Source organism: Scophthalmus maximus, chromosome 7, assembly GCF_022379125.1.
Source record: "Scophthalmus maximus strain ysfricsl-2021 chromosome 7, ASM2237912v1, whole genome shotgun sequence".
NCBI classification, from domain to species: Eukaryota; Metazoa; Chordata; class Actinopteri; order Pleuronectiformes; family Scophthalmidae; genus Scophthalmus; species Scophthalmus maximus.
Window position 1 is genome coordinate 21,261,747 of NC_061521.1, and position 17,146 is coordinate 21,278,892.

At 40.5% G+C, this 17,146-nt stretch overlaps 1 protein-coding gene across 2 annotated transcripts; it reads right to left on the reverse strand.

Annotated features, from left to right (window-relative positions):
- Positions 1–1,068: 1,068 nt before the first annotated feature.
- On the reverse strand, positions 1,069–15,953 carry cracr2aa (calcium release activated channel regulator 2Aa). 2 transcript variants are annotated; one of them, XM_035641743.2, is made up of 18 exons: positions 15,776–15,953; positions 12,600–13,007; positions 10,467–10,578; positions 10,162–10,351; positions 8,703–8,849; positions 8,503–8,593; positions 8,303–8,398; positions 7,177–7,364; positions 6,806–6,877; positions 6,189–6,234; positions 5,943–6,031; positions 5,405–5,762; positions 5,154–5,286; positions 4,330–4,411; positions 3,818–3,932; positions 3,479–3,580; positions 3,076–3,152; positions 1,069–2,351 (listed from the first exon to the last, which is right to left on the reverse strand). In XM_035641743.2, exons 2-18 carry the CDS (start codon positions 12,810–12,812, stop codon positions 2,264–2,266), a joined length of 2,199 nt encoding a protein of 732 aa, XP_035497636.2. In that variant the 5' UTR covers positions 12,813–13,007; positions 15,776–15,953; the 3' UTR covers positions 1,069–2,263. The 2 variants fall into 2 exon arrangements, with proteins under 2 accessions (XP_035497636.2, XP_035497635.2); XM_035641742.2 differs by having other exon boundaries at positions 5,405–5,765.
- Between the last annotated feature and the right edge of the window lie 1,193 nt (positions 15,954–17,146).

The window sequence follows — 17,146 nt, forward strand, 5'->3', positions numbered from 1 at the left end:
CAAGTGCCGTAGCGTTTGAAGTTCTTTTCCGCACTGATGCATTCAGCCGACTATTTAAAAAAAAAAAAATAGTTTCATGTGGAGACATCATCGTCTCTCCTCTTGAGATTAGACACTAAACACAGACTGAAGCCGTTAAGCTTCTTCAATCCACGTCTCGACATTTGAAGCAGTCCAACCTGAATTGTATATATTTATATCACAAGTTCCTTGGTACCTGAAAGCTGCACTCCTTGAGAAAAGTGGTTTCTAAGCTCTTTAGTCAGATCTCAGATAACGTGAAAAAGTGGTACTTCAAAGAGGAGCGAGTGTAATAATGATGGGAACTGGAAACACTGTTCCTTTGTTAAATTCCACGATGCGGCACTGGGGTTTAGAAACTGCATCTCAGTCTCCCAAGATCATAAAGCTGATGATTAATGTCTTTCCACTTCACTTATTGCTCTTACTTATTGTCATTGCCAAGGTTCCCACCGAGGGGATTTCTTCAGTCAAGACATGTAAATGAATGCTGTTCTTAACACCTTTAAAATAACACGTATTGTTCCTAGTAGTTGCCTCAAATATCCACTAAGGATTACAATCATTTTTTTTGGTTCAATCTCTGCCAGTTTGGAATTGTGTGTCATATGATATTGTCCTGTCCAGAAACAGCCTCTGTAACCAAAGTGTAGTAGTAACACTTGGCAGTAATGAGGGAAAATACAGAAGGTAATTTACAAGCATGCAAATAATGCTATTAACAATCAATTTTAAAAAATGGCCGCATTGATCTGAGTGCTGCAGTTGTACCTGGCAAGTGTCATATTTACAGAATGATCGTATGATTGTATCGAGAGGGAGCACATGTGGAATCTGCTAAATTTAAGCTGCTTAAATTTACAAATAATCTTTGAAATCATTTAAAAGTCTAATAAATTTGCATGTTAATTCCTTATGAATTACTTATAATGAATATGTTGTTTCACACATTGTCATGTCAACTTAAGTACTGAATAAACAGTAATGTCCAAACTCATCTCACTTTCCGTTTTCACCGTATCAGGAGTAAAATAATTTCTCATCATAAACACATGATTGTTTATTCTTTGTTTTGAGCGATTTACATCTTATATATACATTAAAGTGATGTGCAAGACACCAGCAGTAGTGAAGCACTATTGGTGATTATAGTGCAATATCGAAAACAATAAAACTCTAACTCTTTAATTTTTTTTACCAAACGCTCTACAGCGTCACCTTCACAGTTCATACTGACAACACAACCGAATTAACATGTCACATGATTTTCAATAAAACACTTGGCACTGAGGCAGATTGAGGTGATACGCAATAAATATTTTGTGCAATCGATTTCCTTCTTTTTCCCTCTCAGGAAAAAAAAGATCTGTACTGTCTTCCAGCTGTTCAAAAGTACACAACACAACAACAGAAAAATATACACGACTTACTTTACAATTTACAACATGAACACCTGTGAAACATGATGCCATTATATATATATATAACAGCCCTGAAAGAAAAACAATGTTTGAACTTGGCAATTTTCATGTTAACTAGATAATCCTTTTGTTTTATATTCACTAAATTACATATGAACTGTGCTGTATGATAGTTAGTGATGTTCGGCCACCAGGTGAAGAGACACATGTACAATATCCTGCAGTATCACTACATCTTATCCCAGATAACCACACAATTAAATAAAAAACTCTCTGACATAGTGGCAACGACAACTGAACGCCAAAAGCTTCAGTAAGGTAGTGAAATTGTTTCACGTGACTGTGTCATATACTGGATTTCGTGTACAAAATGTGACACATAACGCCGCATGATTATATTAACACAAACAGTTAAATGCCCAAAGTATGACACACAGTATGTCTCATATTTTAAAAAATTGGAAAACGCGTTAGTTTGATTCCAAAGGAACTAATTTGTTCAGTTATTTTTCACATCTAACCCACAACGGGGACTTTTGAACATTTCTAACATTATTATTAATATTATTATCATTTTACTACATCTTCATCAAAAATATATATATGAGGAAAATCATACAGTGTAGAATGTTATGACACTGTGACACTGTGTATACGCAGATTGCTTCAAGCCGAAAAGCAGTGAGAAGCAGTTGTGCTGACATTTTAAATAATGTCTCCTCACTGACGTGTGTGGTCATACTGTCACAGTGTATCTTGGTAAAGGGTAGTGGTACCGTGTGTGTGTGTGTGTGTGTGTGTGTGTGTTTACTGTTTAACTGTTAGCAGCAGGACTTCTTCTTTTCTGAAGGGCTGCTCAGCAGCTGGACAGTCTTCTCCTTCTCTCGGTCCTCTTGTTCCTTGAGGATTCTGACAGAAATAATGAGACATAAACATATGATGCAGACACGACAGGACACGCTCATGACATGTGCATCTTCATAATGCTGTGTCTTTTATACTTGCTTTGCTCTGAAAACTGATGGGTGTGTTTTACTGCATTTCAACCTGCACATGTTGCATCAGAACCCTGCAGGGTGTGTGTTCTCTCCCACTTTGGGATCAGTTGCATGCTCTCGCTGCTGATGTGCGTCATGTTGTTGTGTAGTAAATGTAGCAGAACAATCATGTCAAGTCAAACTGTGAGGCACTGTTTGGTTAGTCCAGGCAGCATCATTGACAGTTGCCTCTTTAGTGCAAAATATTGGAGCTCATTGCAACATATTTTGATAATGTGTCTCTTATTGAAGAAGCACAGAAGGAAATGACATGAACATTTGGTTTTCCACTTCACAATTGAGAACAAAGACAGATATTTTTCTCCAGGGAGTGACTGTTTCATTTTGTGTCGTACAGAATCGGTTTAAAGGAAAAACAGTCCTTTGTGTTCTAACACTGAACAAATTTAACATTTAGCTCTCTATGAATTGCCGTACTTATATTTATAACTTGTTATTATTTAATTACAGAATTAATCCCACTTTAAAAGCTGTTCAAGCAGACAGTCGCTCCATATTTAGTCCAACACAATTTATTGTTTCTTTTTTGTTTTCCTTGTCATATAATCTCACACACCACACAACCACACGCTTACCGGGCTAAATGAACCATGGACTCCAACACGTTCTGTCCGGAGCAGGCGCTGCACTCGTACAAAGTCATCTGGCAGTCCTGAAAAAAAATGAATAAAGGAGCCAAATGATGGCAATGACTGTCATTACCACAAAAGAGAAAGACTCCTCTGATTGTCTGAGCAAATCTAGTTTGCACCATAACGAATGTAGGCCTCTCAAGAACCTTAAGGTACAGTAAATTCTGCACTAATAGTCGCATCATTTCTCATGACAGTATTGGCTTACAGTCCTTTCTGATATCCATAGAACCTACATTGCACAACAAAGACTACAAATGAACAAGAAATGAAGATAAAACAGCCCCAGAAACTGATTTGATCCGTACAGAACTTTGAGTTTAGCTGAATCAAAAAAAAGACAGACCTTGGCTAGTCTTTCGCCCACTCCTTTCTGAACTTGTCGCTCAATCTCCTTGTCTGTTTTGTTTCCCAAAAGCATAATGGGAATGTCCTCGCCTGCACCTTCCTGTTAAAGGACGAGGAGGACAGAACACAGACCAAATGAAAATCATCTTCATTAGGTCCACTGTGGTTCCTGTCGACCACCAGCTTCCAAATGGGTCGTCGTTGAATATACATTTCCTGCATTATTACAGGGGAAAATTTTTACAACATACACCCACGAGACAAAAAAACATCTGTTCTGCTCGGGGGACGAAATGTTAAAACTGTGTGGCATATAGGGCGAATGTCACCGCGTTACCTTAACACTCGTCAGCCACTGTCTGACCGCCGTGAAGCTCTGCTTGTCAGTGATGTCGTACATCACCACCACGCCGTCGGCCTTGCGGAAGAACTGTTTGGTGATGCTTCGATACCTGCAGGAAGGAAAAACGGAGGAAACAACGTGCTCGTTTTCATTGAGAACTCCCTCAGTCTTTTAACTGCCTCTGTGCAGCTTGTTAAAACTGCAGGAGTCGTGTTTTTAAATGTGCTTGTTGAGGAGCATTAAGTTCAAAACAATAATATTAGTTTTACTGCAGGTCTGTTACTGACTGATTCCGCACAAGGGAAGAAAAACAAACAGTGGAGTGTGTTTTGAATTTTTACCAGGAACAAGGAAACACTTAATTCTTATCTTAAGAATTCAACAAATGCACTCTGTGTATATTCACTTTGACTTGAAGTGAATTAGAAGAATTATTTTTAAAGAAGAATAAAGACTCTACAAAAGTGATAATTCTCCTGGCTACATCTCATATGCGGAGACTTCACCTTTCCTGTCCTGCTGTATCCCAAAGCTGCAGCGCCACCTGGCTGCTGTCCACTGTTATTGTCTTCACACTGTAGTCTATACCTGCACATGGGGACAAGAACAACAAATCTTTCAGATCAACATCATTATTTACATTACTAGAGCACAGATTACTGCAGAAATAAACACAGTGACTTGAATGACCCAACCTTTAACTTTTAAATGTGGATATTTTCATATTGGGAAAGATCATGCTGGGAGGAAAACTGAAAAAATGAAAGTGGAATTTTTTACTAGACAAAAACTCACTGAATAAATGAATGAATAAAAACACATTGTGATACTTCCAAAGAAACATTTAAACAATATATCACATCAAAGGCTAACTGAAATTAATTATGAAATCCGTATCCGAGAGCCATTTTGTTTTATCATCTGCATTTAGGCCATTATCAAAATAAATCCTACTACAGTTGTTTGTTTGAAAAAAACATGAGGATTAAGACTTATATTAAAAAACTGCTCAAAACCAAATATCTTACTATGATAAAAGCTGCAGGACAAAACAAATTATTGTTTGTTTTTTAACAAATTTCTGACATTGTCCTTGAGAGATTTTCAATTTTTATCAGCTTCTAGACTTTTTTTTGATGTTATGTATTTATATACTGTATACACAGTAGTCTAAACAAATGTATTAAACAAAGGACCATTATAGTGTTATAGAACCAAGTATGTCAAAGTGCTTTGTCGACAAACAAGAGGTCTGTGGTCGACCACATGCCTCTGCTCACAGGAACTGACAGGGGACGTGTGATGTGTGTATGCACTGTGAGGTACGTACCCACGGTGGCAGAAGTGCCAGGGTGGAAACTGTCGTCGCAAAACCGGCGAAGCAGGGAGGTCTTGCCCACGCTTGAGTTCCCCACTAGAACGATCTTGAAGAGGCGGTCAGGAGGCGAGGGGCCGCCCTCCTCCTGAACAAAGAGAGGAATGATGGGAGCAGATACTGGAAGGTGTTAACACTTTATCTTTCTTTTTTAAACTTCAGTACTAATCACATGACTTTACATGACTCATTGTCCACATGCTTACATTTATGCTGGTCTCCTTGCCAACAGGTTGAACCCTCGGAGAATTGGGGGTTTCTCTTTGCGCTGCATTTTCCTCTGAGTGCTGCTGAACAGTAGACGCATGCGGGTAAATATCGCTCATCACCAAGTCTATATTCTCTTCATCGTCAAAGGCTTCTTCCTCCTCCTCTCCTTCGCTGCATTCCCGTAGAGGGGTTTGAGCTCGATAGTCATTCTGGAGCAAGTGTGGGAGGTGGTCCTCTTCGATGGAGATGATCCTCTGGAGGTGTCCTCTTCTCTCAGCTGGGCAGGATGGCTGGTACGACCCGTTGGCAAGGCTCTGCCTCACCGAGCTGGAGGTCAGCTCCTCCTCGTCCCCGCTGCTGACACAAAAGTCAAATTACAGCCCCACACGACTACGAGAAACAAAGATCCAACACACCCGATGAAACCAACAAAGGCACACACTATAAATGCCGGGGCTTATGTTCTACATGAAACAATCTTAAAGGATTGATGAAATTAGTATTCAATATACGTATGACTAGGTAAAGTTTTACCTTTTGAAGACATTTGAGTTTGTTTGTTTCAAAACACCGATCAAAGGCCTCTGCTTCAAACCTGGTGCTGTCTCATGATTCTTTGGATTCTGCAGAAATGAAACAAAGAATATTGTGGGAAAGGGATTAAGGGGTCAGTCTACAGCTTCGTGATTGAACTTTGGGGCTCACGTATCCTTTTCTATAACCCTCAAGGATAAATTTAATACTGAGAATTAACTTGGCTATGTGATAAATGGCACATACCTGATAGCACATGTCCCTCTCATCTCGCAAATGTTTGTTCATTTCCCTGGATTCAACAAAGAGATAGAAAGACTGACACAGTAAGTCGTTTCGTACAATTTAACTTTTTACACACAATTTTTCGACACTGTGAAACTGTCATTATCCGTTTGAAGGCCTGGCCTTGATAGATATTCAGTTTGCTGTTGAATAATTTACGAGCCATAACGGCTCAGATACAGAAAACTGGTCCACCCTCTGGTTCACAGGGAAACATCTTTATGCGGCTAATTGTGACGTGTCAGTGGAGTGAGCAGTTCCCCAGTTAGGAATCATTCTATTTGACTGTTACACATTTACTATGACTGATAGAAGTGAATAACCAACTGAAGTGTTGCTGTCAAACTATTTTGGCTGATCAAGACGATTAAGATTTGGAATCTCAAAGTTACATGTCGAAAAAGCAAATAGAAAATATTAGACAAATTATGAACCCTAACCATAAATAAATAAAAACAACAACATTTTGTCACTATCCCAACTCGGATACTAATTCCCAACTCATCACATGATTTACAGTATAAAACATTACAGTAACACGATCTAATGAAGTATGGCACACACTCTTCTGATCATACCTCAACAGGTCCAGCTGTTTGAGGAGGCCCGCTCGCTCTCGCTGCAGCCCCTCGGTCAATCGGTAAATTTCCCTGTGTTGAAAGACAATGCATTCTGCATAAATAATGCTGATTAATGACTGAGCTGCAGTTTGTGCTGTGGTTACACTTTATTAAAAACTGGCTAGAAATTATATCAAAGACCAAAGAAATGCTAAACCACAGTCAGTCAACATGACACAGATCTGGCACAGTACAAGAGAATAAACCTAAGATAAAATCATGAGAATGAGCTGGACAAAAAATAATTTGCGAGTTACAACAACTAGATTATCATCATTACTTTTGTCCAGCGCCATCTCACATCTCTTTTTCTCACAGTGAAAACTCACATCTCTTTCTCCTCGTGGAGCCGTGACGACTGTTCCTGCAGCAAAGTCAGCTGCTCCTGCGCCAAGCTCAGCTCCTGGCTGCTTTGTTCAAGCTCCCGCGCCAAGTCGTCGTTCGTCTGCTTCAGCTTCACGTTCTCCACCTTGGTCACGTGCTGTTCGCTGTGCAGGTCCTGGCACTGAGCCTCCAACTGGAGACAGAGCCGTGAATATAGAATCAATGAAATTAATGTATTTGTTAATTAGTATCTGAATCAGGCGACTCCTCGTTTTACACATTCACACAATTTACTCCTAAAACCTTTGTGCTCTCAGCTCTAAAGTGTGGTTATTAAATGTACAGTTGCCTCTTCAGCCCCTGATAACATGATAAACAGGCAAAAACAACATGATGTGAAGATACAATACTTCAATACGCTCTAAGTGTAACATGAATTCTGTTCGAGGGACACAGAGCCGTGTCTGCGCCTCGGTTCCCCACAAACAGGAAACTTGGTAAGCACTTGTCAAACCCCTGACATATCGTTTAGCGGTGCTAAGGAGCAGTGCAGAGAAGAAAAGTCCTTGCTGGTGTGACCAGAATTAATTTCAGTTCCCTAATTAGCCTTAAAAGCCTGCGAGACTCTAAACGGAGGTGATCGTCAGAACCTCTTAACGTCTCCCAGTACCCGTCAACCCAAGCTGCTGCTGCAGAAGAGGCTCACTGAAGAAGCATGTATAAAAATGTAATAAAAAAAAATCCATATAACTGAGTGTTAAAGGTTAATGCTGCTATAGAAATCTCATTATTCACAATAGATGGATTGTTCTGGACATGTGAAGTGTGTTAAATTAGAAAGTATATTAAATTCGCGCTGGGCGTAAACCCAGTCATCCACTGGCCAACAGTCAGTGAGACAAAATACTTCCAATTATCATGGATGTTTTGTATTTTACATATTTAGATCTTCAACATGTACCTGTATCTTATTCTTGTCTTTATCTGTGTAGATAATCATTGAGTGTACACACTTATAGTTTTACTAAGTTACTTTATCAGCTTTTTAGAGCATTATACTACATTTGGTCGTGTGCCTTGTGTGTTTTGCTGCTCTGACAGTTGAACGTTTGTGATGTGACTCTTACTCACCCTTCTCTGTTTCTGGAAGAGTTGTTCCAGCTCCTTCTCTTTACTCGACAGCTGCAGCTCCAGGTTTTGACTCAGAGACAGAAACCGCTCATAGTCCTTTAGGTATAAAAGAGGGGGAGGTTAAAAAAGGAAAAGGTGAGAAGAAAGGGGATGTAAAGAGAACAATTTGTTTGACATAACTAACAGGTGTGTACACGTACCTGCAGCACAATCCTGTCTTTTTCATTTTTGATTTGCTGCTCCATTTCTTCATACAGGTGCTGGATCTCGTCATCATGTGTTGCTGCTTTTCTGTACGGACAAAATTTAGCATGTCAAATTCATGTCGTCTGGACGCAGTTCATGTCTAAAAAACAGCTTTAGTCAGATAATCAGATGCACAAAGATGTCCTGGCCTGACCTTTGGAGAGCGCTCTCCATCTCCCTCTTCTCCTGGTCGGCCTCTTTGATCTGGGATGTCACTCTGGCCAAAAAGTCCTCGAAATTGGATAAAAGATGTGGCTCGTCCCGGCGCAGCTGGGTCCACAAACCGCGCACCTCAGCAGGACTGCACGGGAGAGAGAGGGAAGGATCAGGTGCAATTAAGTGCAGCATGTCGATATCTTTATTTTCATTACCCTTTGTATGTATGGGGTTAGCACAGCAACAATCACAAACATAGAGGCAGCTCAACATCAGCTACCAGATTAAAGTGGCTTCGAACAGGGCATGATGTACTTTACCTTGAAAATTCCATTTATTATTACTAGAGCAAAGCAATCTGACACTTGTCATAACTGCTTTTGTGTGTGTTCAGATGTGAAATCAGAGCACTGACTATACAGCAAAAGCAAATCACTGGATGAAGCAGTGTGAATTGCATTAAAATCAGTTTCTAGACAAAACTATGTGATGGCAAAAATGCAATGTAATTATGTTTGCACAAAAAAAAAAATGTAATGTGGCTGTGAGCTATGATTAGTGGAGGGATCAGACAAATCCTTAAAGAGACTTTCCAACAGTTGCAAATACCTGAAGCCTGGCGACCATCAATATCAGTTAGTGCTGCACAAACTGATCGGATCTAAAATGTCATCTGCAGCTCTGACTAGGTAGGCGGAAGCCAATAGGATGTGTAAAACTGGCATCCACCTCCGCTGCTGTTTTAGTTCTATCGAGTCAAAGATGTTTGTTAAAGGTGAGTCTCGTCATGTGTTTCATAAGATCCTGCCATTACGTGTCTTTCAGTCTGACACAAAGTCATGAATAAACAGACTTCGACTAGGAGTTTCTAATGGGCCTGTTAATGTGTGAAATATCACTGCAGAAAAACAGTGATTGTTTAGGTTTAGAAGTTTGTGAAAGCTTTTTTAAATCCGTCAGTTTTTCCTCGAGGGGATGTGCTGCTTCAGGTTTAAAATGAAACTTCAGTACTATGAAAAACACTATGAATGTTTAGGCACAGAAACATCTTTGTTTGTGAGTGGAAACTTCCAACTCTTGTGTGGTTTGCACAGCTGATAAAAGTCACACACACACACACACACACACACACACACACACACACACACACACACACACACACACACACACACACACACACACACACACACACACACACACACACACACACACACACACACACACACACACACACACACACACACACGTCTTTCTATAGATGTGAGATCCTAACCTTAACCATCACAACTAAATGCCTAACTCCAACCCTAACTAAACCTAAACCTTACTAACCCTCTAACAGCCATTTGGGGACTGGCCAATGTCCTCAAAATGTCAGAACGATGGTTTTGAACCAGATTTGTCTCTCACCACTGTAGAAAGACAAACACACACTCTCACCCACACGCAGAACTCACTCTTCAAACACACTGTTGGCTCCGAGGCTCTCCATTAGCATGCAGAAGTGTTTCTCCTCTTCGTCCTCGTCTCCTCTTCCCAGGCTCTCCTCCCAGTGGGTCTGGTACAGGACCTCTGGCGGACTCTTACTGGGGGTTTTGTCCCCCATGTCTCCCTCTACAGAAACCTTCTGGCCAAATAAAAACTCACCTAGAAATAAATAACAAAAAAATCAAAATCCATGGTGCAAAATCAAAACATCAGACTCCTCTTAGTGTTGACACCGGAGGCATTGTTACAAGTGGAAGACGAACTGGGAACGTACTAAAGCCCGAGGAGAACTCGTCGAGGGTGAGGTATCCGTTGCTGTCGGAGTCGAGGGTGTCGAAAACGTTCTCCAACTCCTCTGCACTGAGCGGGAGCTTGCCGTTCAGCCTCTGTTCCGCAAGACACAAAACACAGCTGTTACTGGCAAGAACAATGTCTCTAGAACGTAAACTATACTGTAGCTATAACAACGGCTACTTGACCCCTATGAGGTAAGTGATTTGTGCAACGGGTGATCATGTGCCACCAAGTGATTGGTGGTTATCCCCTATAGTTTCAACCCTCAGCTGTATAAATACAAGTCAATTTACCATAATATCACAGGATGTGAGGTATATTCCAAATAACCTCTTTGTAATTCTTATTTCAAACAAAAAATGATAAATGATCATACATCCTCTTCCAGTTTCAAATGTGTTCATTTGTCCTTATCACCATACAGAATATATGGGAACGAAATAATGTTTCTCATTGCCCAAGATGATTCGCAAACGATCGACAAACATAGAAAATACAAAATATGAATGCAGATACACAAAAAAACTACATAAAAATACAAAAGTTAAGTAATAAATACGGTGAGAAAATACAAACTTGACTCAGCAACACACTCATACAGTTTAGGGCTGCAACTAACTGTTTTTTCATAATCGATTAATCTGTCGATTATTTCTCGATTTAATTGATTCGTTTTTTTGTCCATAAAATGTCAAACAAATGTGAAAAAATGTTGATTGTGTTTCCCCAAACCCCCCAAGATGATGTTTTGTTTCGTCCACACACCAAATATATTAAATTCACTGTCATAGAGGAGCAAAGAAACCAGAAAATCTTCACATTTAAGAAGCTTAAATCATAGAATTTTGACTTTTTTTTTCATAAAAACTACTTGAACCGATAAATAGATTATCAAAATAGTTGGCGATTAATTTAGTAGTCCATTACTCGATTATCTGTTGCAGCTCTAATATTGTTTAACACCTGGGATCTTCCCAGTGTGCACAGTCTTTAATGACCAGCTCCCCTGGAAAAGATGTTGGCTTGACAAAATATTTAAAGTAGATAGAGCTACTACATGAGAGAGGAGTGACAGCTGCTCCTTAAGTAAGGGGTTAATCCAAAGTGTGACCATCCCTCCGGACCATGACAGTAAGTGCCGGGACGATTTACAAGAAGAGCCAACACTGCCACACCTCCTTTACCACTGTGTTTTTTTTTAAACTGTGTTTACACTGCTGCAAATGTTGACTGATGCCACACATCCAATCCAGCGGCAGGCTCAGGGGGAAGAATAGCATCAGTGTACGACCGTCAGCTGTGTCCTGTAAAATGTGTTATCTGGGCAGAACATAAGCCTCATGTCAGCAAACATATTGTTGAGTTGTAAAAAGCGTGTCTGTCGGTGGTCATGGTGCGAAAGGTACTTTTAAAGCTTTGAAACTCGTCAGCAAACTATGGCTGATGTATGGAAAGTTTTAACAGTATCGTGCGCTGCTTTTAAATACAGTCTGCACTCATCAGCAGAGGCGATGGAGTGGACCGCCGTCCTGCTTCGCCGTCTAATTTACAAATCCATTATCATAAACACCAGATCAAAGCCTCCCCTCCACGTATTGATGCTCCCCCAGAGCGGGAGCTCACGAGTGCCTCATCAAAGGATCGGCCGTGAATGCAGGGATGAATGTCCGAGGCACAAGTGAATCTGCACAATAATGCGAGTGGAGGAGTGGCGTGACAAAGCGTACGCATCATGGAGCGCTGTTGTCTCATTCTCTTCTATGTTGCTTTGAATAAGAAGCACGCGTCCCGTTCTGAATCATTAATGAGTACACAAAACTGTTTTAGACAAATTAGCCGTTATCCCTAAAAATTAAGAACATGTGGATGTAATGTCTTGGTCACTGCAGATGCTTATAATCACTGCTGATATGATGTTGATTAGAAAGTTGTTCAAAGTTATATTTTATGTGAATTTTACTGTTTTATTACTTTACAGGCCAGTATATATGTATTTGTAATCTATGCTGAGATAAAAATCAAAAAAGTTCTCTTTTTTTAATTACTCATATATGACAAAGACCAGACCTCACTCTTCGGTCCACTGCTCTCATCCCGTCATCAGCGACCTCACCTGCATTTCCCGTCGGGCGATGAAACCCTTGTTCTCGGTGTCACACATCTGGAAGAACTCATGGGTTTTCTTCTCCAGGATGGTGTTTTGTCCCATGGCGGCATTCCCACATTGCCCCTCTCCTTCGCGGCCTCTTTTTCTTTGCCACGCAGTCCTGGCCGCAGTGGCGGTAGTGGTGTTGGTGGTGGCACCAGGATCGGTGAAAGCAGCCATGGTGTTCGCCGAGTCTGTTGATGTGAGAGCGTCTGCCAAATCACTTCACATGAGCCAGGCGCAGACAGACGGGGGGTGCGGAGGGAAAAAAGATCCCGGAGAAGTCGCGCTTCAGGCTGCCGTACATCAGAGGCTTTCACTGGTGTCACAGATTGTCATCTCTTAGCAACCGCCTCTTTAATTAGTCGATGAAACCTAGGAGATAGACAGGAGCAGAGTCTTCAGTTTAAATAAGGGCAGCCCCTTGTGCTTTAAATATACTTGGTAACCATATTCTAAATGCATGTCCTGAAAAAAAACAAAATGTGTTTGTTAGAGAAAAAAAAGATAGAGAACCACTGTCCCCGGCACATTAAGAACTCAATAACACACATGCTCAATACATCTGATCATACGGATTAGAGCCCGACCAATAAATCGGTTGGCCAATAATATCGGCCGATGTGAGCCTTTCGCACATATCAATATGTTTAAAGATATGAAATATTTTATTGTACAGAATAAACAATGCAGAAAAAAAATAGCATTTTTGTTTATATTTTACATCAACAAAAATCTATATCGGTCGCTCAAATACAGTCTCGCTGAGACTAATGTCATCTGACAAGTAAAAAGTAAAACCCAAAATTGAAAAAAAAGTTGTGGTATGACGAGGAGGGTCCTCCTCCTGTCTGCCCGGAAGTATCGACTGATATTACTCATCAGTCTTCATCGTTTCATGATGAAGGCTACACTTCTGTGTGCACCGGTTTGGAAGACTGCCTTCCACCGGCTGCAGTGCACAAAGAGCTGTTGCTCAGTCAATTCAAGAAAAAGAGCATTTGACAGTGTTCGTGTGTTTACCCATGCAGATGTAGATATGTGGGACAGGCATGAGACACACAGACAGGGAAAAAGTGTAGGCAGGTGAAAGGACAGAGACGTAATTCACACAGACAGACTATAAACTCTTCGAAGTTCACTGATTGTACAAGTAAAACCTATATTTTGGGCTCATAATGCTCAATGGTTAATATAACTATTTATTCCATAAAGCTGTATTGGACCCAAACAATAAAATATAAACCTTTCTAACAATATTCTTATAAAATATTTCTATTAAATTATTTGGATTTCAAATGTACATTTATTTGTGTCATCAAAATGGCTTGATATTTATGTAATATGGTCTATTAATGAATATGTCATGCCTGAACATTGAGCAACAACTTTGAAAGCATGACACGAACCTCACGAGGAAAGTCACCAACCCACAGTAAGCAACAGACGGAATTTAAAAATAAAAGGGGGGAGGGGGGGATAGGAAATAAGAGAAGGAACTATCGTTATTGGGACAGAGTGTCCTAAGACGCACACCAATACATAATATTGTCTCATCTTTACAGATAGTTCCAATGGCCAGAAGCCATAGTGAAAAGTTTATGGCCTCTTTGTTCAAACTTGGTTAAGTGTGTTGAGACAGGTGGCCAGCGACTTAAGATTAGAAGTACAGGGATATCAGACAAAAACAACAAAAAACACTCAGATAAGCATTTGCCAGGATACTGGCTTCCATACAGACACAACCACGGGAAGACATTTGGGTCCTGGGCTCACATCTGTCACATGATGTCACGCTAAACTGTCTGAGCTGAAGTATAAAGATTAATTCACGTACTAAATAAAACTGTAGTCATTATATAAGTTTGGGGAATGAAATAATACGCCCACTGAAACATTTTTCTATGATCTGTGGTTAAATGCTGGAGCTCACTGTTTTGCATTTTGTTACCTTATCTGTTTTTAGGGTTTAACCCGAAACGACTGTTAGAGCCACGGTTAATAGTACTGGCAATGTAAGTTCAAACAGAAACTCTGTTTAAAGCAACACGGGGAGTAATGGAGCAGTTCATGTGCTCGCTGACAGTAAGAAAACTTACAGATCACTTCATTTAACAGGCTTCAAACAGATGATGAGTTCATTGCAGACATACGTTTCTGTTGTCTACCTGAATACTGAGGTCACAAATTTAGTTTGTGGCGAATGCACCATCTTTTAAAAATAGGTCCCTCTTCCCTAAGTCTATTAAAAAAATGACATAATGTACATCATATTGTGTGTCTGTAAGAGACACAGGTTTGCTATTTGTGCCTATTGAAGTCAAATATTAAGACAACAAAAAACAATGAGTAGAATCTATAGCTGCAATAAAACCATAGTGCATTCTTTATTTGAAGATAATAATTAAAATAGTGACACCGTGGTTGGTTCAAGTGTCTATGATGATGTCTAATCAGAAAGATAAACATTGAAAGCTGATGTGACACCTGTCCCCTGAACGCACCTCGAGGGGAAAACAAGTCACTGTGTTATTATTGCTGTTGTTGCCAGACGTGGATTTTTCTAACTTCAGTGGCTCATATTTTAGCCTCACCACACGTCCGTCTGCCATCACGTTGTAGCTCTTTCACATACACAAGTCAAGCTGTTAAATAAAAAAAACCAAATGATCTTCCACATTTCATGTCCACGGCCATTGCCCGGCCGAATGTGACGACGACCGTCAGACCTGCCAGGTCCTCAACTGTTACACACACACACACACACACACACACACACACACTATGCAGCACGTAAACAAAGCGTCCAGGCGACAGTAGCCAGATGAGAGGAAACCACTGGGGCTCTGCTAGTTTCACGAAGCACGTGTGCCAAGATACAGAAAACGCGCACTTCCTCGCCGACAGGCAAACTTTTTCGTTTAATTGTGACACTTCCTGTGTCAGATTAAAGCCTCCTCAACTTCTTACACGGCACGCAGAGGTTACCAACAACAACAACAACAACAGCAACAACAACAACAACAACAACAACAACAACAACAGAGATCCGGACCGTCAGGTTAATTAAGCCGAAGCGCGCACCTGCTGTATAATCGGCGGACCGGCGGCAGAGAGGGAACCAAAAAGTAAAACCTACGTACCGGCAAATGAAGAGTGAAATTGGGTCTCGGGGGACTTCATTGAGCCGCTCCCGTGTCCGTTGCCTTGTGGTCCGCTCGGGGTGCAGTTCACCGTTTACTCGAGTCGAGTGAAGAGAGAGAGAGAGAGAGTGAAGGAATTTGACTGAGCGGAGCCGACGGAGCGCACCCGGAAGGAGGCGGGAGGGACGGAGGGAGGGAGGGGCGGGGCTTCGTCCAAAGTCATCGTCGGTAACCACAGCAACTGTAACCAGGAAGTGTTCGCGCGGCAAAGCGTGGAAGGTGTGTGCGGTTCTCTGCTCTCCCGCGTGTTTTGCTTTCTTTCTTTCTTTCTTTCTGTCTTTCACGGTCATCCAATGTAAGCACCTCTGTTTAATCTACCTTGGTGTGGTGCCGAGAAGTGATCGTCTGCCAGAAAGTGATTTCCGTCGTTTTCGGCAAGTTATATAGTGTGTTTTATGGGTTGTATGACCCATTTAAAAGGGATTAAACAGGTGATAATCTGAGACAGAGCAGGTGTATAAGGATAATTGCAATAATTTCTTTGTTTGATAAAATAACCATTACCGTATATCGTCATGTTAATTACAGTGTAGTAATATTAGACATACAAACCTAAAAAACAATAGAATCGTATTTCCTGTGAGCAAACCATGCCTGATTACACTATAAACGGCAAACACTTCTGTTTCAAGAAACATTTAAGTATCACAAAGACATATCTTTGATATTACCACAGACATAAAGTTGTGTAAGGAGAGTTTGATCCACATGAAATCAGTTTCTGGCAGACGATCACTTTTTGGCACCACACCGGCACATTTACACCTTCACGTCACCATGTTCCTCTGCACACTACTGGTAACCGATTGTACTACAGCACTATTTTACACTATTAATATTCATGTAAATTCTTTATATTTATTATTCTTATTCTCTATGTTTTTGCAATTCATATATTTTTTTAACTTTTGTTTGTGTGTATATTTTGTACATATTTTGTTTGCTGTGTGACATGTTGTGCTGTTATACTGGAATTTCCGAGCTTGGGATAAATAAAGTAACTATCTAAGTATATATCTAAATGGCACTATTACATTATCTTCTTCAACACAGCCCACACTGTAGCGATATTAAGTGAGTTTGCGTCACTATAAGGAAACAGAATGTGGCAAATGTGGATAGAGGTACTCTTGTTCCCTCAAATTATCCAAAATCGTTTTACTTAAAGGTCACATATTTTACACCTTTCTGGTGTTTGATTTGAAGTTTTGATATTCTTGAGAAGATACATTTGTGGTTTTGAGTACCAAAAACCATCTCAGTATAGTTTTATAGTTCCTTCTCTCAGGAGCTCCGCTAAGAAGAGGGCGA

What these genes read in the sequence shown, in the direction of transcription:
- cracr2aa (XM_035641742.2), bottom strand. Translation starts at nt 12,812, where the DNA reads ATGGCTGCTTTCACCGATCCTGGTGCCACCACCAACACCACTACCGCC. An exon ending in ATGGAGAGCGCTCTCCAAAG is followed by an intron (nt 8,594 to 8,702) that starts GTCAGGCCAGGA and finishes TTGTCCGTACAG; the next exon opens with AAAAGCAGCAACACATGATG. An exon ending in AGTGGCTGACGAGTGTTAAG is followed by an intron (nt 3,581 to 3,817) that starts GTAACGCGGTGA and finishes GTCCTTTAACAG; the next exon opens with GAAGGTGCAGGCGAGGACAT.